The 26,223-nt window shown below is 45.2% G+C and overlaps 1 protein-coding gene across 1 annotated transcript in view; it reads right to left on the bottom strand.

The window, feature by feature from the left end:
• Window positions 1-26,223, bottom strand: part of LOC147663434 (membrane-spanning 4-domains subfamily A member 15-like) — a 105,921-nt gene that overhangs the window by 56,366 nt on the left and 23,332 nt on the right. The window contains exon 3 of the mRNA XM_086950460.1: window positions 11,257-11,376. Within this exon, the coding sequence (XP_086806586.1) occupies window positions 11,257-11,376 (120 nt within the window). The remainder of the gene's footprint in view (window positions 1-11,256; window positions 11,377-26,223) is intronic.

A 26,223-nucleotide genomic window follows, 5' to 3' on the forward strand; every position in this document is an offset into this window, starting at 1 on the left:
TTTTGTTTAGTTTACTTTGTATAGCACAAACAGCTACCCAACAAAGGGTTTCCCGGCGCTTGTGATTCAGTGAAGAGAGTTGGACAGCTGACTTAGATGTTGAACAGCCAGGTTTTTATGGCTTTTCTGAATCTGATATAATTAACCTCTGAGCGCAAAGCTTGTGGCATGGAGTTCCACAGGGAGGGACCAAGGTAAGCAAAGGATCTGCCTCCCATGCGTGAAAGTCTTATTTTGGGCACAGCAAATTTGTTCGCTGTTGCAGATCTCAGCGTCATGGATGGACGGTAACGTTGTACCAGACTTCGCAGTTATTTAGGAGCTTTGTTTGCTGAGATTTTATGCATAAAGCATAGTGATTTAAATTTGATTCTGTTCTCAATTTTTAACCAGTGCAATTCACGTATGAGTTTGGTAGTGGGTGCATGGATAGGAATTTTACCTAACAGTCTTGCAGCAGCATTCTGCACAGTTTGTAGTTTGCGGACTGTGGCTTTGTTAGACCCTAAGTATAGTACATTGGCATAGTCCAATCTGGATGTTATTAGGGCGTTAATGACAGTTCTTTTAGTATGATCTGGTAACATCCAGCAGATTTTCTTTAGCCACTTCAAGATGACAAAGCAGGTGGCTGATGTTTTGATGGCCTGCTGGTGCATACTGAGTGTGTCATCAACAACAAAGCCAAGGTTTCGGGCCTGGTTAGTTGGAATAGGAGGAGAGCCCATTTCCGGGGGCCAGTGTTGAGGTCCCCAGAGTTCTTTGTTTTTTCCTAGGATTACAAGTTCGGTTTTTTCACAGTTTAATTTTAGGAAATTATTTTTCATCCATCCAGCGATTTTTGTAAGCCCTGTTCTCAAGGTAGAAGGATCATTATTGCCTGTTGGTGGAAGGGAAAAGAGAAGCTGAGAGTCATCAGCATAGGAGAACATTATCAGTCCAGTATCCTTAGCTATTTTAGCAAGAGGGCTCATATATAAATTAAAAAGTAGTGGACTTAAAATTGAGCCTTGAGGGACTCCATGTTTAAAGGTATAGGTATCAGAGTACGCAGAATTTGAGAAGATTTGAAAAGTTCTATTTTCGAGTAAGGATGTGATCCAATTTAAAGCAGGGCCACAGATGCCCATTGAACGAAGGGTTTTTATTAGTACCGCATGTGAAACAGTGTCAAATGCGGCACTGAGGTCTAAAAGCACCAGTGCCACTGTTTCACCCTTGTCTATCATTAAACGAATATTTTCTGTTACACCTAGGAGAGTGGTTTCTGTTGAAAAACCTGCTCGGAAGCCAGATTGATGGGGAGGTAACAGGTCATGTGTCGTTATATAATTTGAAAGACAGCGGTGGACATGCTTTTCTAGAATTTTTGCAAAAATAGGTAGGAGAGATATTGGTCGGAAGTTTGCGGGTACCTTCGGGTCAGCATTAGCTTTTTAGGTCTCGGCTAGAAGCGAGCGAAGCTCGCTCTCGCCAGAGACCTTATTGTTAGCGGCTCTGCTTCCCAGGAGGACAGCACTGGCCGCGCGCGCCGATTTGTTAAGGCCACGTGCACGAGAACGCGCTCGCGGCCAGGTGCTGTCCTCCTCGAAAGCTGCCTCCCTTCCCCGTGCAGGGCGGGCCGCCGCGCTGCCTGCGGCGACCCGGAAGCATTGCCGGCCAAACCAGAAGTAGGTGCTGTCCTGCAGAGCACCGCTTTTCAACTCTCTGCTCCTCATTGCCGGAGACGGCTTTTCAAGCTCCTCGTCGCAAAGTGAGTAGCTGTACTACCTAGCTTCCTGCCCTCACCCGACGCCTTGCTTTAATTTGCTTTTTGGCGCCTGTCTCTGTCCCTCCCCCACCAAATGCAGCAAGTCTAATGCTGTTTTATATATTTATGAAGTGCGCTGTTTGACTTCAAGTGCACACGCGCTGTTTTAGTCAATTGCTTTCCGTTCCATTATTCGCCGCCCTCCACCCTCCGAAAACAAACACAGCAGAAGCAGTCCTCCATTGGTCCGCCCATTCTCCGAGCAAGCCTCCACCATCTCCCTGCTCAGGTCGGGAGGAGCCCGCCGAGGCGTACTGCACATTGGCAGACACAAATGTCGGACATCGGCAATCTGAACTGGACCTTGCCAATGCTTGTTAACTTCGCTCCGGAACCACTCACGTATCCTTAGATGCCCCTCCTCGAGCTGTAAACTGCAAATGTTTCCTAGTAAAACAGGACATAGCACAGTGCTGCCACTGGCAGTGGACATCAAAGATGGACGAGTGTACGTTCCTGTCTGCGAGAAATAAATGTGAACATATTTGCATGTAATCAGAGTCCAGCCCCCTTTGCAGAGCCAGCTACCCCGGGCCGGGACCTCACCTTCCCAAATGGAGCATATGTTTGCCCATTCCCCAGGACCTGTGCAGCTGGCTCACCCCCGCAGGGGAGGCCTGGCATGTGAGGGGGCTGGCGGGCACAGGATGAAAACGCCCAGAGTGCGCTATGCCAACCCTGCGTGGCATCCCCCAGCCCGAGGGACATCCAGGGCCTTTGTGTACGGTGGTCACACCCACAGAGCAGGGGACACAGCTTCTGGAAGGGATTATGCGTGTGCAGTGATGTGTGTGCCAGCTTCTTACTTGCTTTTATATATGAATTTCACATTGACGCGGTGCCTTAAAGACATGGATACCACATATGGCACTATTGCTTACAAAGTGGGCAGTGCCAGTGGTAAACATTGGCACACCAGCTCCGTGATATATATAGAATATTGACCCTACTGTGACACTGATGAAGACATAAACAGAAAAGAACACTTGTTTTGATAACCGGCCTGAATTCACAATAGTTTAAGGCGCCCCTCGCGTTCAATAATTTGATCACATTTGAACCCATTCATATCTAAGAATTAGAACATTTCACAAAAACAGTAAAATAATGAATAGAAAGATAAAATAGCTTTACTTATAGTGGTATCAACATTAAATCCTTTTTATACTTATTAACATTATTAACATCAATAATAATTATTGCAGTCCTATAATTATTATATTGGCATTAGTATTTTACTTGTTATTATTACTGTTGTCTTTTTTTGTTAGTACTTTTTTTGTCTCATGTCATTGGCATGCTACTCTATATTTTCAGCTAATAGGCAAATCTTTTTTTCCCACCGTTCTCTCTCTCCACTTTTATCTTTCATTCTCTTTGCCTACCTCAGCCTCTTCTTCCATGACAACTTTTCTCCTTCTTTCTTGCCGTCCCACTGCGCTCTCTCTCTTTGTCTCTGTGTGTCTCTCTCTCTCTCCCTCTCTTTTTCTTTCTCTCTCCCTCTTTTTCTCTCTCCCTCTTTCTTTCCCTCTTTCTGTTTCTTTCTCTCTCTCCCACTCTTTCTCTCCCTTCCTCTCTTTCTTACCCTCGCTCTTTCCTCTTTCTTTCCCTCGCTCTCTCCTCTTTCTTTCCCTCTCTACCCCTCTCTCTCCTCTTCTTTCCCTGTTTCTCTCCCTCTATTTCTGTCCCTCTCTTTCTCTTTCTCTCTCTCTCTCTCTCTCCTTCTTTCCCCCTCTCTCTCCCTCTCTTTCCTTCCCTCTCTTTCTCTCTCTCCCGCTTCGCTTCTTCCATGATGACTTTTCTTCATCTTTCTTGCCGTCCCACTGCGCTTTCTCTCTCCTCCCCTTTCCCTCCCTCTTTCTTTTACTCTCTCTTTCTCTACCTCTCTTTTTCTCAGTATCTGCCCCTCTCTCTCTCCCTCTCTCTTTCTTTCTCTCTCTTTCTTTCTCTCCCTCTCTCTTTTTCTCCCTCTCTCCCCCTCTCTTTCTTTCTCTCTCTTTCTCTGTTTCTCTTTCTCTCTCTATTTCTCTCTCCCACTCTCGCTTTCTTTCCCCATCTCTTTCCCTCTCCCTTTGTCTCTCCCCCTCTCTCTCTCCCTCTTTCTCTCCATTTCTTTCTCTTTCTCTCTCGCTCTACTCTCTCTCCCCATCTTTCTTTTTCTCTCTCCCCTCTCGCTCTCTCCCTCTTCTCTCCCTCTCTTTTTTTGTCCCTCTCTGTCTCTCGCTCTCTCCCCTCTCTTTCTTTCGCTCTTTCTCTCTCTCACACACACACTTTTTTCCCCCAGATCCATATATTTGTAACCACATCTTAAAATTAAGGTGGTGCGATAGGTGGCATTGCTCCCTAATAGAAAAAATGCAAAATGTAAAAAATATTCAGTCTCTAATTTGTATTCATGGCTACAACCAATGTTTGATTTCCAAAATGTGGTAAACCATACATTGCTAAGAACCTTCCTCAAATATGCTTTTCACACAGCATAAAGTGAATATAAATTGCTTTCTTAGCGCCCCAAAACATATTTTTTAGGTCTCGCCTAGACAGCATTAGGGTTAGTAATGCTCAATTAGAAAACATTTATGGTTGTGGTTGAAGCAAAATCAGCTAATAATTTTACGGATGTTGGATCACCCGCATGTGTCAGATAGCTCAGTTAACAGAAAATACAGAACATCAGCAGATAAACTGGTGGAATATTTTTTGGTTATAAATGGAACGTCGACAGATAAGGATGAAAATGCATGTGCCAATGACTGGTAACAACAAGCATTTGCAATGCAATAGGTCTCACATTTACGCGAGTTTAAGCTATTGGCATTGTAAATGACAATGCGTTTTATTTATATTTCAAAAACCAAAACATAAATAAAAGGCCTTGTCATTTACAATGCCAATAGCTCAAGCTCGTTTAATACATGGGTCGTGTCGTCAGGCTTGGTAGCCAAGATACAGGGTGTGAGGAAATTTGACCAACTGGTAAAATGGAAAAGCAGTGAGTCCCCTGGGTTTACTGACTCCTGGTCACTACCTGTGAATAAGCAGACAGTGAGGGGGCAGGCCTACACAACAGTTGGCCCAGTGCAGCAGGTTTTGGGGAACAGCTTTTCATTCATTAATAACTGCCGACTCTGGAGTCTGCTCAACATCCTGTGATTCTTGGCAAATCACCCAAAAATTATTGTATCTGGTGTAATGTAACTGGTGCTCATGCAAAGCGCTCCAATACATTCGGGTCGAGTTCGTGCTACATAATACTGCCCAAAAAAATGGTAATGAATACTGGTAAATTCTTATTTTTTTCTCCATGGTGATATATTTATTTTCTGAGAACCCGCGTCCCTGCTCCCATTAAATATGGGGGTGATTAATGGAAAAGTACAGGAGCAAATCTGTGTGTTTCCAGGGTTGGGGACTTTATGCACGAGGCAAGTAAATATCCAGAAACTACAAAGTGTAAGCATGTTCACCCTGCTTCGGAAACATGTCTGGCACGAGCAGGGTTTTTCATTTACTTATGCAGGGTGCCCCACCAAACAGCCCTTGATCCTACTTTTAACGCTAAACATGCGAGCACTGCATTTGTAAATTTTTTTTTATTTATTAAAGTTTTGTATAGCGCTAGCTGGACCCGAGGGTATCAGAGCGCTTCACAGCAAGTACAGAGGCATCAGACAGACATTGAGGATGGAAAACATGGCAAGGGGCACATGGGCGAATACAGATTGTACAATAGCAGCCATACAAGTTACCGCACCTTAAATACATAATATTCCACCAGTGCTCATTCTGTGAGCAACGAGGTGGAATTAATGCTTGCAAAAAAGCTTTCATTGCACATGTGTTCCACTTGTGTGCCAAAAAAGACTGTAAATCGGGTCAAAAGTTTAGGAAAGATGGTTGAGCGTGACACGGAGTATTAGAATGGAGAAATCCCAGCTCTCTTAATTGGCTATTAAATGAGCGACCCGCAGACCGATTTTGCGCATGCGCGGTTTATCTTGCGCATGCGCGGTTTATCTTGCTGTCAGTTCCCCGGGGATAGCAGGTTAATGGTTACATGGTAAAATTAAAACAGGTTGGGAGAAAGGCAAGGGTATAACTCAATGGACTTGACAAAGACCCCTTCAGCCTTCGAGCGCTCTAAGTTACAATGGATCTCAGCTGCCTGCACTGGGGCAAAGATAGCTCAGTGGGTTGGGTCCTTGCTGCCTAGAACTGCGTGTAACGTGAAAAACACGGCCTGGCTGGCACAGTGTATCACCCTTTTCCGATTTAGGAAATTAGTCGATTAATGATGCATACTTAAAGTGCCAATTAAACAACTGGTATGTGCTTTACACATGGTTTAGGTTATAGAGCTGGGTGAGTTTTGGATTCATTCTCAGTGATGAAAACTGAACCCTCTCAGCGTATACCTCCCCCGCCATCTCACCAACTGTGGCATGGTCGCATTTGTTGGGGTCTCTCCATCTCAGGAGATGTGCCGGAAGAGCCCCGGACCCCCCAAACACCCGGCTGTGCTTGCTCTCCTGCCCCCTGGTTGTGCTTGATCTTCTGCCCCCTGACTGTGCTTGCTCTCCTGCCCCCTGGTTGCTTGTGCTTGCTTTCCTGCCCCTGCCCCCTGGTTGCTTGTGCTTTGGTCTCCTGCCACTGCCCCCTGGTTGCTTGTGCTTACTCTCCTGCCCCTGCCCCCTGGTTGCTTGTGCTTGCTCTCCTGCCCCTGCCCCCTGGTTGCTTGTGCTTGCTCTCCTGCCCCTGCCGCCTGGTTGCTTGTGCTTGCTCTCCTGCCCCTCGTTGCTTGGGCTTGCTCTCCTGCCTCTGCTCCCTCGCTGTGTCTGCTCCCCTAACCCATCGCAGTGCTTGCTACCCTGCCCCCTCGTTCGTTGTGCTTGCTCTCCTGCCCCCTGTGTGTGGGTGCTAATGCAATAGGTCTCGCATATGCAAACGATTAAGCTATTAGCAATGTAAATGACAATGCCATTTATTTATGATTTAAAAAAAAAAAATGATGTCATGAGCAATGCCAATAGCTCTACCTGTAATAATGCCGAGACCATTGCATTGTAAATGCTTGTTTTAGAAGGGGATGGATCATGGCATGCTTCCACTCCTGTGGGACACATTCTTCTTGCAAGGATTTATTTAGAAGGTCTGTGATGGTAGATAAGGCTTTCTTACTAAGTAATTTTAAGATGGAACAGGGTAGTGGGTCTTTTGGCAAACCTGATTTTATCGTACTTAGAAGTTCGGTGACAGTGTCCACATTGAGTGTTGGCCAAGCACTCAGGGAAGGGGTAGAGGTTTTATCAGAAGGGGTGGCAGAATTGGTCTCTTCACTGTCTGATCTGTTAGCATCACTACCGTCATAATGATCTTCCTCATGATTGTCCTGATTAAGTTGGATAGCCTGATAAATTTTATCAACTTTGTCGACAAAAAATGCGGCAAGTTGATTGCATTGAGTTTTATTTAGATCAGGTGGAGTTGGTGAGGTATTTGAGCCGGCTAGCTCTTTGACTGTTTTGAAAAGTGTTTTAGCTTGATTTAAAGCTGCAGTAATTTTTGAGCAGACAAAGTTGGCTTTTGCTCTACTGCACAGCTTTTGGTATTGATTTAATTGATTTTTGTATTCATTTTTAGCTTCAGCGGAGTAGGACTTTCTCCATTGATGCTCAGCGTTCTTACATTTGGTTTTTTCATGCTTTAGAGAGTCATTGAACCACGGAGCGGGTGGACGTTGGTTAATGCCTTTTAGCTTAGTCTGAGGAAGGCAGGAGTCAATGGCTGTTAAGAGCCATGATTGGACAGAGATTGATAGATTTTGTACTCCTGAAATGGTGCATGGTATCGTGTCTTCTAGCAAGGTATTAAGAATGTTAATATCTAGCTTTTTCCATTTTTTCACCATGGCGGGCAGCGCCATAGGAGGGATATTGGATGTTGGCATTTGAAAGGAAAATTTAATGGGAAAGTGGTCTGACCAAGGGATAGGTAGAGCTGGGAAAGTGTTTAAATTCTGAATATTAGAAAAAATTGGGTCCAGTAAGTGACCTGCAGTATGGGTAGGGCCAGAATTTTTAAGACTTAGATTGAGGGACATGAAGTCATCAATAAGTTCAGTAGCCTTGGAGCAGTGCTCGTTATCCAGATGAAGATTCAGATCACCAATAACTGTAAAATTGGTAGTATTCATAATGAAAGGGCCTAGAAGTTCTGAAATGTTATTTAGCCAATTTGAAGCAGCACCAGGTGGACGGTAGATAAGGGCACCGGAAAAGGTGAAATTAGGTGAGAGTATAATTTTGAAGGTGGCGCCTTCACACCCAGGACATGGGAGGTTTATAAACTCACAGGTATAGACTTTTTTAAAAATAACAGCTATGCCTCCTCTAGTTTTATTTATTCTGTCAAGGCGTATAATCGCATATGAGTCTGGGAGGGCCATGGCCACATCCGGTCCAGAGCTTGCATGGAGCCAAGTTTCAGTGATGAACAATGCATCAGGGGCTTCATCCAGTAGGAAATTAAAAATTTCAGTTTTATGTCTGGGCAAAGAACGACAGTTCAGACTGAAGAAGGTGAATACTTTAGAGTTAGATTTAACGCATGTAGCATTGGTTTGGGTCTCAAGCCTTTTAATTCTAACAGCATTCGTTGTCAGTGAACAGCCGTAACAGATGTTATGATGTCTGTTTAAGTCTAAGAGACAGCAATCTGGTTGTCTAAATGTTCTTAAAGCTAAAAGCTGATTTGCACTATATTTTATATAAGGGGAAGCAATAGTATCGCTAATTGTCTGGTTATTAACACATACCGGTAAATTTAGCTGGGGAGTAGGAGTCATGGCCGCTGTGCGCGTCCGAGACGCGGACGGGCGCAGACGGGCTGACTCAGGCGTGACTCCGGCGCTGATGCAGGCGCGTCCACAATTCGCGTCCGCTATCGCGGAGAGTTTACGTTTCCTTAAGTAGTGGTGGCTAGAGCGCTGTTAGGCTCACGCCCCTACCCAAGATGTCCGCCGTATTTTGAGACCTTGCAGGTGAGAGATCGGTATTCAGCCCGAAAATCGGCTGTCACCGACTAAGTGCAGGCTCACGTTATGTTTAGTGCAATGATTAGGCTAGTGCAAACAAGGTAGGTGAATTAAAACACGCCGTTTTAAAAATGCTCGTTTTCAGCAATAAATCACAAATGAATGTGCAGTCCAACTACCTCCCGGCTATTTCGCCTCAAGAGGGGTCCAAAGGTTATAGCATACAAAGAATCTTGCGTTCTTTACCTTGGGGCTCCTTAAGTAGTGGTGGCTAGAGCGCTGTTAGGCTCACGCCCCTACCCAAGATGTCCGCCGTATTTTGAGACCTTGCAGGTGAGAGATCGGTATTCAGCCCGAAAACCGGCTGTCACCGACTAAGTGCAGGCTCACGTTATGTTTAGTGCAATGATAAGGCTAGTGCAAACAAGGTAGGTGAATTAAAACACGCCGTTTTAAAAATGCTCGTTTTCAGCAATAAATCACAAATGAATGTGCAGTCCAACTACCTCCCGGCTATTTCGCCTCAAGAGGGGTCCAAAGGTTATAGCATACAAAGAATCTCGCGTTCTTTACCTTGGGGCTCCTTAAGTAGTGGTGGCTGGAGCGCTGTTAGGCTCACGCCCCTACCCAAGATGTCCGCCGTATTTTGAGACCTTGCAGGTGAGAGATCGGTATTCAGCCCGAAAATCGGCTGTCACCGACTAAGTGCAGGCTCACGTTATGTTTAGTGCAATGATTAGGCTAGTGCAAACAAGGTAGGTGAATTAAAACACGCCGTTTTAAAAATGCTCGTTTTCAGCAATAAATCACAAATGAATGTGCAGTCCAACTACCTCCCGGCTATTTCGCCTCAAGAGGGGTCCAAAGGTTATAGCATACAAAGAATCTCGCGTTCTTTACCTTGGGGCTCCTTAAGTAGTGGTGGCTAGAGCGCTGTTAGGCTCACGCCCCTACCCAAGATGTCCGCCGTATTTTGAGACCTTGCAGGTGAGAGATCGGTATTCAGCCCGAAAATCGTCTGTCACCGACTAAGTGCAGGCTCACGTTATGTTTAGTGCAATGATTAGGCTAGTGCAAACAAGGTAGGTGAATTAAAACACGCCGTTTTAAAAATGCTCGTTTTCAGCAATAAATCACAAATGAATGTGCAGTCCAACTACCTCCCAGCTATTTCGCCTCAAGAGGGGTCCAAAGGTTATAGCATACAAAGCATACAAAGAATCTGCATAATCCCCAGGCCAATGGTGTTTGTGAGAGGGCCAACAGAGTTGTTAAGGGCATCATTCAAATGTCTTTGGCTTCTGGTGGTTTTTCTGATGACTTGGTTCGTGACATGGTGTGGGCTTATCGTACTACCCCACATGAGTCCAATGGTAAATCTCCTTTTGAATTGATGAGGGGTAGGCGTCCAGGTACTAAATTGAATCCCTTTTGGTTGAAGAATAAAATTGTTGAATGTTCTGATGTTGACCAACCGAGTAATTCTGAGAATATAATTTCTTCTTGTGATCTAGTAAAGGTTAAACCAGGAAGAGTAACAAAAGGCCTGAACAAGTTAGAGGCCCTTACAAAGTAAAACTTTCTTTCCCAAAGTATGTTGTATTAGAGAATGGGGAAAAATGGAACCTTCGAAGTGTCGCTTTGTTTCAGAAATCAGGGTTTTCTTCTTGTTCTAATCAGTCTGAACATTATTCTTCTTTACCTAATTTGAGTGAGCCTGAGCTATCTTCAACTTCTGGTTATATGTTGTCTACGTCTGAGGAGTCATTGTCCCTTCCTTCCACAGTTCGCAGGGAGGAAGGTGGTGGTGATGCTTTCAATGAGTGTTAGTGAACTCATACTTCACCAGTTCAGGTATCTCCTGTGTTTAGGATTGCTAGAACTCGTAGACCTCCTATCTATTTAAATGATTATTTGTTTTAACCATATCAAATGTGGTTTCATTCTTCTTGTTTTTTTTTTTTTGCTATTGTTAATTCTGTTTTATTGCAATGTTAAAGGGGTAAGAGGTGTTGTAAATGTATTTTACCTTTCTTACTATGTAGCCCTTCCTTTGTGTCCTTTCCCCATACTGTTCTAGAGTCCTAAGTTGTTCTAAGCTCTCTCTTGACAGTTGCGAGTTGGGTCAGCTGAGAGGTGGATTGCTTTTACTTACTTCTTCAATAAACTACCTTAATTGTCGTTTCAACATTAGCTAGTGTTCTGCATCTATATATTTACAACAAATATGTTGGCGATTGTCATGGGTTTCTCACTTTGCAGTATAAATACCTGCATTAAAGTAATAAGATGAAACTATCTGAAGGCTGTATTGATTACGACGAGCAAAAACCATCAAGGAATGCCTTAGGAAAGAAATCTAAAGGCTTCACAGTCACACCAGCTTTAAGAAATGTACATCCGATATACTTACCACAATCCCAATCCAGAAATAAACTCCGCTATTAGTAGTTAGGGACCTAAATGAAACTTCTGCACACGTCACAATAATTCCAAACAGGATCTGCAGGATTCCGATAATGATTTGAATAGTCTTGGGGAAAAAAAACAAAAGTGAAAGTGTTTTTTAGTCAGTTTCTGTAAACCTTTAAAAGCATTATTATAGCCACCCTTATAATTTGAGTTCTTCATGGACTGCTGTATGTCCCCTCCATTTGAAGATATTCTCCACCATCTAGGACTATCCTCTCTGCAACTATCAACTTTGTCTTGTACATTTCATCCGCAGCAACATATCGATCGTTAAAGCCACCTTCGGTGTATTAACACACTCTCCACCCTCTTTATTATTATGGCTTTTTATCCTGAGCCAACAGAATTACCACCCAATGAGGCAACGTAACAACTGTACAAACAACGCCTAATAATTGACTTTGACTCATCACATCTATTCTTGCTTTGCTTGTTACTTTAAATGTTTGTTTGCCGAGATCCTGAGCCTGACTCTAGAGTTTAAGAAAGAGATCCACACCATTCACACTTGACCACATTCTTTACTGAAGGGTGAACTGGGATATCAATTTGTTATAGCCAGAGGTTTTAGTAGCTCCTTATATTTTGAGTTGCTCTCGGGCACATCTGGCACTACCTGTGCTGCCCCTGGTCTCATGGGTTATGTGGACAAGGGACGAGCGAAAGAGGGCAGGGGGTGCAACAACGAGTGGTGGAGGTGGGTATTCGAGGGGTTAATCAGCACATAAGACAGAGAGAAAGATGGAAAACACATGCACTCTCAAGGAGTGCTAAATGAAAAAGAAAAAAAGTAGTTCCCTAAAGGTGAGCAGGAAGATATAAGTAAGCTAATCATAAGGATCTTAAAGAGGCTATTCTCCAGGTGAGGGACAAATATAAAGACAGGATGTTAAGCAACAAAAGAAAAAGGAAACAAATTAGAGTGATAATAAAGTTAACCAATGTCAAAAAATGGGTGTGAGGTAAGCCCACTTTGTAAGCTCACATTGGGTCTTTCCCAACCAGACAGCCTGAGATGTCTGTTAAGCAAGACCTAAAAGTGTAAATGACCGAATAAAAAACCAATGGATGAAGAAGGTTGGCAAAAAACACTTGTAATTAACTATATTATATACATATTTCAGTAAAAACCAAAAGGTCTTGTCTCAAGGCCAGACCTAAATAGGAGAAAAACAGAAACATTTCCATTAACTGTGTACCCTAAGTGCAGGTGACATAAATAGCCATTTTTAGGTTTGGCTTTTAAGACAGCTTTTGCTATATTGCCAGTCTATTGTTTTCTTTTTTTCCAATAATATATTTATAAGTAGAGGCTTTTGGTGAACGTTCTTTATCTTGCACCACACTTTGCCCCTGCCATGCTGCCAGTGATAGTAACAAGACTAATACTAACCATCACACTCCTACAAGTGTGACAATTCGGATTACTCTAGGGCCCCAAATCCATAAGAATGGCTTGGGCGGCAGGAAATAGTCATTTTTAATGTATACTGAATTAATAATTGACTGTTGTTGTGGTCACCTCTAAATTAGCCAGACAGCCCCACCTTGCGGCAGACTGTCACAAGAGCTGGTGTTGAGAATTAAGTGCCGAGCACGGGAAACCACCGGCTCAAATTAAGCACTGCACTTAAATGACAGTTCTACGACTGCCATTAGTGAGGCTAGGCCCAACGGGCATGGGTTTCTCTTATTGAGTGCCCTGTTCCTGCGTGCGCATTGCACATATGAGGTTTGAATACCGCAGCAGAAAATGGCATTTATTTTTCTGCTATATGGCTGCCTGGTGTGTGGCACCTAAACCTGCATACGCTTGATGGACGCATTGAGTAGTATTTCTTTTTTTGTATTTTTTTTTTAAGTAATAGGAGATGTGGCATAAAGGTCAAAGCCACTGACCTTTGAACTGGGGAACCAGTTTTAAGTCCACCTCTTCTCAACGTATTGCGATTCCAGACAAATCAATTCATCCTTTCCTATTTAGGTTTGCCCTAAACCAGAACCAGCATTAACATAGAATGTAATCCAAAGCAGATGCTGGTATTTATTAGATGTTTTTTGAAAATAATATGTACAATATACTTATTTGAAGAGGCTTCAAGCCAGATTTCTTCATCCATTTGTCTTTAGGTATGTCATTCACACTTTGTTCTGCCCACTACAGCATGGGTCAGGAGTCAGCCCACTTCCACTTGGTGTAGAAGCGTGGCTCAATGGTTAGAGCGGCAGACCCTGATGCAGAGTTCTGGCCCGGGACCAGGGTTCAATTCCCGCCTCGGCGGCTCTTGGACTCAATCTCCCCGGACCTGATAATTCTCGCCTCGGTGCCTAGTCTAATCATGGGTCCCACTCTGTGACTCTGGGCAATAGCTTGCTTAATCTTCACAACAGTCCCAGCAGCGCTTGGATGCCTGGCTTCACCTTGGGGGTGCCCAGGAGGGGACATTTCACATGGAAAATCCAGGAAGGGTTCCACAGCGGTATGAGTGCAGCGCCAGGATGCCCCGTCGCGTGGGCAGCCGTGCGCTTTACAAATACAACACATTTACATTTTGTTAGACCTGGCGCCTTGGCGTGAGTCTCCCTTCCACTTTTTGCTGGTGTGCCTCCGATGTTTTGCTGGTTTTCCGATACTCAGGGCACTGCGCCACGGCGGACCCGTGCCGCAGTGCAAGTGCTCCCTACTGTAAATTGTACATGTGATTGATGTCCATGATTGGTTCATTGGATTTACTGTTAGTCCCTAGTAACGTGCACCAGGAGTGCCAGGGCTTGTAGATGCCAATACTGCTAGTGGGCCTGCAGCGCTGGTTGCGCCACCCACCGAAGCAGCCGTAAGATGTGTCTGGGGTCCGCCATTGCAGACCCCGCGTGCAGTCGCGTACTGTCACGCTGGCTGGGCAAGTGCACCCACTTGCCAGCCGCCAAACCTTCCCTTAACTTCATATTAGTCACCCCTCTGGTAGGCCCGAGGGCAGGGTGCATTGTAAGTGTAAGGTAGGACAAGCCCTGATGTGCGTGGCATGTCCTAGTAGTGAATTACAACTAAATTCGTATTTCACTATTGTAAGGCTACCTGCTTCCTTTAGACCAGAACGAGCGGCTGGAATTATTACACCCTATAATCCCAGCCGGCTCAGGGAGCACGGTAGAGAGTCGTGTTTAGTATGCCTGAACTCAGAATAATAAAATATTTCTTTTAGTAAAGTTTATTTTAATATCCTGTGTTTGCAAATGCTACTTTTAGAAAGTTAGCATTTGCTTGCTTAACCATTTCAGCCCGCCTCTGCTGGTATGTGTATCTGACTGTCTGGGATGTGTGAGTGACAGGGCTGGGGGATGACAGGTGGTGAATGCGTAGATTGCACCTTAATGGGAGGTAGGAGTGGCTCTTGACTCTGAATCTTGCTGTGCTCTGCCACCACGATGCTGGCTCCACCCTCCTGGGGAGCGACTGATGACTCAGCCGACACCTGGCCCAGGAAGGGCGAAGCCCCATCAACAAGGTACTTCTGGCTGCCCCTGTCCACACAATGGTGGCTCCACCTCCTGTGGGGCGTCTGATGCGCCTGCCCCTCACACTGAAAGCAGAATCCGGATTACACCCACCAGAGTACTCAAGGACTGAAAGTGGCTATGCAAAGGCCCCCCTGGCCTGCGAGAACAAAAGAAATGCAGTATAAAAGTAGGAGCCCTGCTCCTTGTAAATTAGATCCTGTTTGTGCTACAGAAGGAACTCTGCCCGACGAGAAGGACCTGGAAGGACAAGGAAGAGTGCTGACTCTTGCCTGTGTCTGGTGCCTTGCTGCAGAAGGAGAGGAAAAGGAAAGACTACAAGAGACTTTTGCTTTATGAAACTTTGTGCCAAACTCTGCTGAAAGATCTCCAAGGGCTTGCTGCTGAACTTGCCCCCTGACCAGCGCCCCAGGACCAGTGGGCGCTACATCCTGAAGAAAGCGACTGTGTGTGCTGCTTATCGCTGCAGTACTGACAGAAGGGTCTGGGAGCGCTGGGCAATCCTGCCACGCTCCCCGTATCCAAGGCATCGACATCCCCCCAAGCACCGTGACCGGGGCCCAGAGCAACAGCGAGAGCAACGTGAGGTCCAGCCGCCGCTGGCCGAACACCGTGACCGCACCTGCACCGGGAGCCCGAGAGCAAAGTGAAGGAGGACCCGTCCGGTCCAAGCTCCCGGATTGACTGCGTTTCGAGCCGTCAAGCCACCTGCGAAGACGGACAGCTGCCTGTGATAACCCCCCCCTCTGGTCGGTATCCTGCCCGACAGCTCAGCTGTGAGCACACAGCTGCAACCGGCACTTTGGCTGGGTACGTCCTGCACTTGGGGACCGTACTGCCACTTGCCGCCACCACACAGCCGCCGACTCCAAGGTCGGAGCGAACGACGAAGGAAGGACCCTGCCGCCACAGAACACCGCCGCCCCGGATGACCCGTGACCTGCCCGGCTGAGAGCCGCAGCGAACCGCGACCCCGGAAAAGCAACGCGACGTGGGACAGCTCCCCTGGAAGCCGGCCGCTCCACAAGAATTTGCAAGGTACTGTGTTGTATCCTCACGGTGCGAGCGTCCTGCAACTCGAGCTCGCACCGCGCTATCTGCTCCCAACACGAGCCGACTCTGAAACCGAGGCTCGCATGGCGCCCGGTCCTCGGGGCCCACGTGGAAAGCGTATCGAGGCGCTACGAGACACTGAACCTTGTCAAACCTGGGCCGAGGGCCCAAAAGATTGCTTATTGCTAAAAGAGAACTGTGGCAACCTGAACTTAAGTAACCTGGAACCGCTATTGAAAGTTTGACAACTGTATTTACAAGCCTGCTTGAAATCTATATAAAGATATATATTTTTACAAATACAGTTTGGTGTCATTGTGTGGTGGGTTGGTTGTGATGGTGTGATATTGCAAATGTTTAACCCTATGTGCCCCAAAGATTAGCCTAAGACTGCTTAAGCCACACTACCTAGAGGGTAAGCAGAGGTTGTCTGGAAGGTAACCCTCAGCCCTGACGAGGAAGAGAGTCCCTGCTTGTCGCTAGTGCTACACTGCGCCAACTAGAGCCTCCCCCTTCCTACACATTTACTTCCAGCCACTGGATAATTTCACAGAGTGACTGCATTTTGCTCTTTTGCAAGGAGCACATCCACACACAAGCTAGTTCCCTTCTGTGCCAATATTTTTATTTTTAATTTATTACTTTGATGTTCCCTTTGTGTTTAGAGTCTGATATGACAGCAGGACGCTTTATAACAGATGCGGGAACATGCCACATTACACGCTTTATCAGTTTGTAAACTGTTCTGTATTAAGTTATCAAGACCTTCAATATTATAAATGTGAATTCATACGCAGACAATTCTACATGAGCTGTATTCTAGGCTCAGTTTTACCAATGGTTCCTTTATAAACTTTGCACCGGCAGAAATACAGCCTTTATCATGTTTAATTTGCAGCATTTGTAACTCTTCCTTTTAATTCCTTGTTTTCTTTCTTTCTTCCTACTTTCTGGCTTTCTTTCTCATTCTTTCTTTTTCTTCTTTCTTTCCTGCTTTGATTATTTCTTACCTTTGTCCTGCTTTCATTCCTTCATTCCTGCTTTCTGACTTTCTATTCTTTCTTTCCGGCTTTCTTTCTATACTTCTTTCTTTCCTGCTTCCTTTTCTTCTTTCCTGCCTTCATTCTATCTTTCTATCCTTCTTTCTGTCTGTGAACCCTTTCTTTCCATCCTTTCCGCCTGCTTTCTTTTCTTCTTTCCTTCCTGCTTTCTGTCCCTTTTCTCTCTCCTTTCCTGCTTTCTGTCTTTTTACCTTTTCTTTTTTCTATCCTGTTCTGCTTTCATTCATTCTTTAATGTTTCCTTCTCTCTTTCCTTCTTTGTTTCCTTCTTTCCTGCTTTCTGTCTTTCTCGTATTCATTCATTCTTTTTTGCCTTCCTTCGTTCTTTACTTCTTTCTAGTCTTCCTTTTTTCTTTCCTCCTCGCTTGCCTTCCTTATAGCTCACCTTCTTCCTTTCTTGCTTGTTTTCTTTCCCTACGTCTGTTATTCCTTCTTTCATTTCTTTCTCTTATTCCAAATTTCTTTCCTTTTTTCCTTCTTTCTTTCTCAAAGGCAAGAGGATGGCAGCCATTGGTACAACGATTGGCTTTGTTTTGGTTTGATTAGCCAAAACTTTTTGATTTTACTAAAATTATGGGTGTGATGCAGTTACTTGTAGGGGTTTTCATCCACATATCATCCATTTGTCTGGTTGTGTCATTCACATTTTTCTTCAGCTCACCCAAGCATGCATCAAGGGCCAATGCATCACCCCACTTCACCCACTGGCTGACTGCACTATGAGTTATGGCTTACTGCCCTTTCACAAGGAGCACATTCACATACAAAGTAGTTTCGTTAAGAGCCAGAGAGTAACCTGGTAGTGTGTGTTTTTCATTTTTTTAAGATCAATTTTTTTTTGCCTTTAGTCAAACTTTTTTTACACTGTTAATTGCCCAGAAGCTTCCCAAACAAAGTTATGCAAAAGCCATGACAAAATAAAACAACAATTGCCAAAAAGAGACTGGCAGCTAGACCTATTGGCTTTACCAATGTTGCTTGTAATTTTGATCTTACATCTTCGAGCGATACCATCATCTAGGCTGAAATTCCAACTCTCGTCTTTTTAATTTTTTTTTAAAGAAATGTTCACTTTTTAAAAAAGCAGCTCAGGCCTACCATGTGCGCACGGGCCGGGTGGGTGGGAGGGAGTATGTGCTCAGCGTCAGAGGACTGGCCTATGTGCAGTGCCTTTGCTGGCTCAGCTGTCAGCTGCAGTGAGTTTTAATCTTTGCAGTAGATTGGAATCATATCTGCCTCCTTCAGGCACTCTCAAGAAAGACTTTAGCAGCAGGTGTCAGTACCTGTAAGAGGAGGCTAACAATCACCAGTGTTACTGATCCCCTAGGTCAAAACACACAGTTACAAATACTAGATGGTAGCCTCCTGGGGATAGGCTAGTATCCCACACTATAATTAATGTGGCATAGATTTTTCCCCAGCAGAGGAAGCAAACCTGCCGGGTTGTGCTGGGTCGCATACCCAACTTCTGTCCTTTGAACTTGCGCATGCGCCCCACAAGCTCATTTACCACTCCCTTACCATGCCCACCGTCCGGCACACAGTCTTCACTTATCTAAGTTGCTACCTTTGTATTAGAAATAAAAAGCTGCATAAGTGTGTGTGGGAAAGGGGGCTGGGGTGAGGGGGTGTGGGTGGTTGGTGTGGGGTGTGGTGTGGAGTGGGGGTGGGGTGGGAATCTTGCAGTAGAAAATTCCCTATAAACAGATGACTTGCTATTAGTATCTACATCACAGTCATGTGTACAGGTGAGCATATGAGAGTGAGTATGTGTGCGAACCAGTCTGTTATTACCATTCCCGTATAGTTTTAAAACACATGGACCAAAGCACTGGCAATTGTGGTCTCTTTGGAGATATGGTTAACTTTACATTAAGCAGATCCTACAATAATGTATGGTCCCTTGGTGAATCCTTATACACAGTGTTGTAACTGGACACGTTATGATATGTGTTTGTTAAGGAATTACTTTACCTGTTCTTGCATTTTGGCACGTGAGATATTAAAATAACCTTTCATCGACATCCCATAGCAACACTTCACAAATGATCCATAGATGTATATTCACAACCTAATTTCCCATTGCCCAGAGCTTCGTTCAGAAGCATAATTTCCATATTTTTTACACTTGTTTTACTCTAATTTAAGTTAAAATTATCACTAAAGATTTAAATGCCAAGTGGTTCATCCCTCCCGTGGAGATAAGTATAGTTAGGTTTCAGGACTACTCAGCTTAAGAGTGAAACAGAGACTTTACTGCATGCACAGCTTGCCACTCCAGTGGGTGTAGAGTCCAATCTACATAAATAAATAGGGAGGTCTTGAAATATAAGAGACGATGTGTTAGAAATAGGGTTTCTGATTGGCTAGGGTACGCACTTAAGCCAGCTAGAACCCACCACTAGTCAGGGTAAGGGAGTTACACACACAAGATAACCCTTGCCCACTGGTAGCTTGGAAGAGCAGTCAGCCTTATCCAGAGGCAATGTGTAAAGCCTTTGCACAATACACACGCACACTTACACCAGTGATACACTACACACACCACAAAAGAGACTCAACACAGTAGTATATAAAAAATAGTTCATATATTGTACATAATAGACCACAATCAGGTCTGAGACACAATAACAGGGATACTCATGTGGGTGGTACAACCAGCCCACTAATAGCATTTGATTTACAGGCCTTGGCACACTCACTCAGTGCACATTAATAGGGACTTACCAGTAAATCATATATGCCAATCACGGATAACCAATCATAATCATAATTTATACAGAGAGCATATGCATTTTAGCACTGATTGGCAGTGGTAAAGTGCCCAGAATCCTATAGCCATCAAAAACAAGGTCAGAAAAATGGGTGGCAAAGGGCAAAAAGTTTGGGGATAAACCTGCAAAAACGGCCAGGTCCAACACAATGCCAAAATACCCTTATTTAAAAGTTGTAGAGTCTAAACCATATAGTGGTGCCATTTCAAGTGTCCCATAAAGTTTTACAATTTGGAGGAATTTGGCCCTCATGATTTTCTTGTTCTGTATAAGGCGAAATAATAGGCACACTTGCATTTTTGACACCGAGGCAGCAGTACAATGACTTGGGCAGAACATAATGATGTGTCATGGTTTATGTTCCCTTTACTAAAATTAGTTTAGGCTATGGAAAGCTTTAGGTGTCTTGGCAGCGTCAGTGTTTTTAAACAACATCAAAATAATTTTTAAAAAACACGCAGGAATACAGACCTATTGGGGCTTCAGGTCAGCCCTCTTTATCCACTGGCCTGTTCACTTGTCATTCTCATTTTAATTCCGCCCTTTGCAGCATACACCATATGGGAATGAGTCAGCCCACTTCATCCACTGGCTGTATCGCAATGTGAGTGACAGCCTTTTTTACCCTGATCACATCTACACAGCCCCCTGGAAAGGAGTGCAATTAAATACAACTGCTGCAGAGCCTAAACTGCTGGGCCACTCCTTTGTTTTGATATTTTTCTATGTCTACAGGTCGTTTGTATGCATAGTGCATACGTCTGATATATATATATGAAGCATTCGCATATATATATATATATATATATATATATATATATATGAAGAAATTCTTTTTGCAAGAAAAAGAACAGAAGCCGCAAGGGGAAAGCAGGTTGGACACAGCTTTATTTCACAGATTCCCAGCTCTGGCGGATGCATTTCGGCAATTTAGCCTTCTTCGGCGCCTTTCAGCTGCAAAGTACACGTCCCTAATGTTCTCATCCTGTTTTGAAATAATCGCCGGCACCTATTCCCCTCCTCCTAATATTATTAAATGCAAAATTACATTGCATACTTGCCAAGACCTTCTGGCTTTGCCAATGCTTGTTTAAAGAGGATATACAAAAACGAGAATTGAAAAGCGCTCTTTGAAAGAACTTTGTCACCGAAACGAACAGATTTTCAGCAGATGCGAACAATATGCAGTCTTTCAAAGTGAAGGAACCAATGGGTAAAGTGAGCAGACCCACTGCCCAATGCTGTATGCGGTGGTGGACGGATGCAAAGTGAGAATGACAAGCCACTAGACCAATGGATGAAGCCTGCGGACCAAAAGCTCCTCTATGTACGTATAGTATGTATGACATTTCTTGAGAAACCATAGTCTACCTAGACAGGTACAATAGTCTCAAAAGCCTCACCTACAAAGAATACTGGGGCACACGCATCACTGTCAAACCACCACTTGGTTTAATGTAGGAAATACCAGCAGCCACTATTCGTGTTTTTCATCAGGTCTCTCAAGCCCCACCGCCAGGTTGCTCTGTGGTTTTCTTTCAATTCTGCACCACGGCGTGGGATGACCACCAACAAGCCTCCAACCCTTTGCCAACTAGTACTGATGCTAATTACCCTACAGCGTCCTGAGTTCTCACATGCTAGCGTTGCTGTCTGCATGTCTTTGAGCAGTGGGTAAAGGTAAGGGAGTTAGACAATTAATCATGGCTCTTAGGTTCACAAGCATGTGATTCACGGCACATGTGTATGAGCACTTCAAGTCCACCAGGGGTGGCTCCTCCGTAATGGCGGAGGAGCGTCGCCCCACTGCTCAGAGCCAACAGATGATGAATAAAATGGTAATAAAACAATGTTATTATCATTTTATTTATCATTGTCTGACTGAGCTACTTTGAAGGAGTCTAGGTTGGGGTGAGGACGGGCCACGGCAGGGAGGAGGAGTGGTGGGCACGGTAAGGGAGTATGTCAGTAAGGCCAGTCGTCTTAGGGCGGCCAAACTGACATGCGCACTTCCATTTCTCCAACCCAGCTGTGTTGTACAACCGGGTGGAGAAAAGGCACAGGCTCCCTGTGCCTGAGCGAGCGTCAGATCAGCCCGCTCAGGCCAATCACGGCACTTCTCTCATCCTAGGCTGTGCTTTGTGGCCCATGGACTGCTGGGACGGGAGGAGCACCGAGGCGGCTGGCAGCGTCCGTGGGAGCCGAATGTAAGACCTTTTATTTTATTTTTATTCCCCAACTCCCCCTCCCCGGCCCGTCCTACCACTTTAGGTTGACGGCAGCCGCCACTTAAGTCCACCATTCCTTTTGGTCCTGGTTCATACGCGAATGCTTCATGTTTTGCCGACCAACAACTCTCAGGGCTTCACAGCAGTGCCTGCTTTGTCCGCTTTCAACCTTACCTTTAGATGCTGCTACCCAGTGTCTGCGGACACCGTTCTCAACTACATCTCCTATGATCCTTTCAAATTAGGTCTTCAACAATTTGCCCTCTCATTAGTAAAATTGAGAGGACAGCTTCAATTTGGCATCTTCCCCAGCTACAAACTCTGGCAAAAGAGCAAATCCCGTGTAGATGAATTCCTCTGTCTCCGAGCTAGAAAAAGCTTTCACTGTTTTCATGACTGCTTCCAGCAATTAGCCTGTGGCATGTCAGTCCTCTCTGTTGCCGTAAGTGTGATGAACTCTGGCATGCAGCTAGCCATAATCGGCTTACTGTGAGATCCTGTTAAAGGAGCGGAGCACATATGTCTGGCAGGCATGTTTAGTGTCTAAAAACAAATCCTGGCACAATCCGTTTCACAGTGTGTATCCCATCCTCTTCGATGAGTTAACTCAACCCAATCAAAGCTGAAGGGATAACAATGCTGGGAAATGCCAAAACACTGGGCTCTCCTACTAGTAATTTGTTGTCTCTATAAACTTAAAGAACTATAACAACTCTGCAAGTCATTCCCCCAAAAAGAGCCTTGTCCCTTGTAGTCTGGGTAACATCCAGCTATAAAGCATAACCTAGATCCAGATATCCCAAGCAACTCTGTCCCAGGGAACAATCTTTCATTCATCTACAAGCCTCTTGAACCACTGGCTTGATATCTAGCCAAAAACTAAATCTGGGGAAAAAAACAAAAGCAAAAAGCAGGCCCCATTCAATATATAGAGCAGAATTAGAAATGCTGGCCACTACCCAAGAGCATCAGTATCATTCGGTGCCTTACTACATTTGGTAGCCACTGAATCAGACACCTCATTCCCATGCTTGTACATATGAACAGTACATATGTCTTATCTGTATTGAGAAATAACACAGCCAAAAAGGTAGCAGAGCGTTATTCTAGGTCAAAGGCAAGCGCACATTCAACAAGTAATAAGAGAGGGGGCTGGTTATTGTCACCATCTTGTGATGTACTGTTATTTAGGGAGGTTTGGCTTTAACTCTTTACTGAACTGCAGCATCATTGGGTCTGTCCTCATGTATATGGGGATGTTGAGCCAGATCCTGGGAGCATATATGGAAAAGGCTTGCTAGCTTGTTTTTTCTTTTTTACCTGTTGTGACGGGGCGGACCTGGAGTGGTGGACTGCGACTCCCTTGACACCAATGTCTCATCCCTTTCAACAGCGTGAAACACCCTACCAGGAGGACGATTGGCTTTCTAAAGACTACGGGTACAATTGGGACGATGAGAATGGTAAAGGACCGGGCGCCTTTAATTGCGCCTCTCAGATTGCCGAGACTCCTCCCCTTGATGACGTCGCGGGCCCTGCCGAGCCAAAAGAAGGACAATCCAGGAAGTGGACGGACGGCGTATCCCCGGAGGAAGAAGAAGTCGGAGACCGGAGAAGGAGAGAGCTAACAAGGAGTCAGGAGGAGAGCCTAGACGGAGAAGACGAGACGAGCCCCGGCAATACCAGCAAGCCAGGAGGCCAACGACCCCACGAGCCGCCCCGCCACGCTCCCGGGGGAGGAGTGTGGCTTTCAGAGGTACGGGGCAAGGTAGCGGGTTGGGTGGGACGGCGTCTGCACCCTCCGGAGTAAAACCGACCGCTAGTGTAAATTTTGTATAGTCGATGTGAAAACCCCCCCCCCTCACGAGCACCAGAGCACTCGGTATCGCTGTACAAAATCACTCGAGCACTTGGTTCTCCCTCACACCCGGCCCCACTGCATGACGTGAAGTGAACGTCCCAGTGACCATTTCCTTCTGTTCTCTTCTTTTCCATATCGTTTGCCTTTCCGGACCACTGGGCCATCTCGAGGCTGAATCCAGACAGGAGAAGACATCCTGGAGCCTCTCAAGAATACCATAACGGATCCTGCAGTGTTTGCTAGGGAGAGACTTACTAGTAGAAGCCGGAGAGCGTATATAAAAATAAAACCATCCTTAAAATCCCTGATCAAAGTCTCGGACTCAGTTACTCCCACTACACCTGCTCCTTTACACCTGTATTACTCTCCAGTCTGATGTTGGCCTGGCTGGTGATGTGCCAGGAGCCACCAGATGTAGAGAGCTTCTCTGCACGATAAGCAGGGATGCTTGTTGTGATGACTTTGTAAATGATGTAGCTAGTTTTAAAGATGGCATTGGCCAGCAAGGATAGCCAATGGAGTTTCATCATGATGGGGGCGATGGGATCATAGCTCATATAGCCGGAGCAGAGAAGACTTTCAAGCAGAGTTGTGTATTATTGGCATATTTGCAAAATTCTGATCTTGTTATCCCTGAGTAGAGCCACAAGGGGCTCCATTTAGAGGTTGAAGATGACAGGAGACGGCATGAAACCCTGGGGACTTCACAGATTATAACAATCTTTTGGAACAAGGAGGTGCTTATGTGAACAAACTAGTGTTGATTGGTAAGGTAGGAAGAGAACATGTGAATGACACTAGGATAGTCAACTGTGTTGAAGGGCAGCTGATCGGTCCAACGATATCAGGATACAGGAGTTTTCTTCATCTGAGGTCAGGAGGCATCGGCTACGATGTGTAAGGCAACAGCCTTATGCTGCCGCATGCTCAGAAGCCAGATTAGTAGCCATGAAGAAGATTGTGAACAATGATGGGACCTCGGAGCACAGTGTAGACTGCTCCTACAATGATCTTCCCGATTAACGGTAAGGGAGTGGAGGGTGAGTAGTTGGTAAGGACATCAGAGTACAATGTAGGTTTCTCTAGGAGCGGGAGGGGGGGGGCTGGCCTGTCTTGAGAGCCTCTGGGAAGATGCCTTCAGTGAGGTAGGTATTGACAGTGGCAATGCGGGTTGAGAGCTTCCCCAGAGAGAGCTTTGATTAAGGATAAGGATAAGACATCTTCATAGGTAGCAGCTTTGAGGGAGTTGAGTAGGTTAGTGAGATCTGCAAGAGACAGGGCTTTAAAGGATGACTATTGTGGGATTCTATGAAGAGAGGCAGGCATTAGAGGAGAAGCAGGCTCGGGTTTGGAGGTGTATTGTCGGAACTTTGTTTTTTCATTGAAGAAGATGCTGATGGCTCCGCACTTGTTTGTAGAGTGTGGAAAAGGTGGGTCAGGTCTGGGGGAGTTGATGCATTCCTTAATGGACTTGAAAAATGTTCTGCTTCTGTTGGCGACTTCATTGATGGTTTTGGTATAGCACATTGGTGTGGCTGCGGGAAACACTTGTCAATGTGTTGATTATAGGGATTTCAGTCTCACAAGGTCATGAGGTTCTTTCCTGTCTGCAGTTGGAGCGTTTATCATCAGCGAGGTCACTCAAGTAACAGCATGCTGAAGTTTTCACTTGCACTTGTGTGTTTCCCTTGGAGCGTGGATGTTGATATAGATTTCCCAAAAAGTTTATCAAATCATTTAGAGGCGTGTTGGCATGGGACGTGGAGTTTTCAGGACGAGAAATTAGATCTTGCATTAGGTTGCCAATGAAGAACACTTCAAAGGCTCTGAAGGCTTGGTATTCTCTTTTGGGTTGGCCTTGGTGTCTTTGTAGGGCATTCAGCAGTAGATTGCTTGGGTGACAAAGGGCGAGGTTGCGGATATTGGCTTTGGAGTGCATTACCTGGGTGGCTTGCTGCACCACATTGAGTGTGTCAATGAGGTTGAAGAAAAGGGTGTCTTGTCTTTTTGAGCTTGTGTTGCCTGGAAAGTTGAAATCACCTAAGAGGGGGAGGTTGATGCGGTGAATGAATGAGGTGGCGTGGAGATCAAAGAATTCATCAATGATGTTCTGGTTCTGTCCGGAAGGCCTGCATATGAAATGAAAGGTGACAGTCCAAGTTGCAGTGAGTAGGAAGAGGTATGCCAATGGCCTCATTGATGTAGGTGTGTCTTGCGTGCAAAGGGTTTAGGACCAGGAGAAATTATCAAGGATGGCAGAGCCTCTTCAGGATGGGAACTGAAGCTTGTGAGAATAAAGACCCCTAGGATGTGTGAGGATATGGGGGGTGAACCATGTTTCTACGATATATGGTGCCTGGAGTACAGAAGAGCAAGGGTTAAAAAGTACGACTTGGAATGAGTGGTCTGTAATATG

The sequence above is a fragment of the Lissotriton vulgaris genome, unplaced genomic scaffold (assembly GCF_964263255.1).
Source record: "Lissotriton vulgaris unplaced genomic scaffold, aLisVul1.2 SCAFFOLD_336, whole genome shotgun sequence".
Classification (NCBI taxonomy): domain Eukaryota; kingdom Metazoa; phylum Chordata; class Amphibia; order Caudata; family Salamandridae; genus Lissotriton; species Lissotriton vulgaris.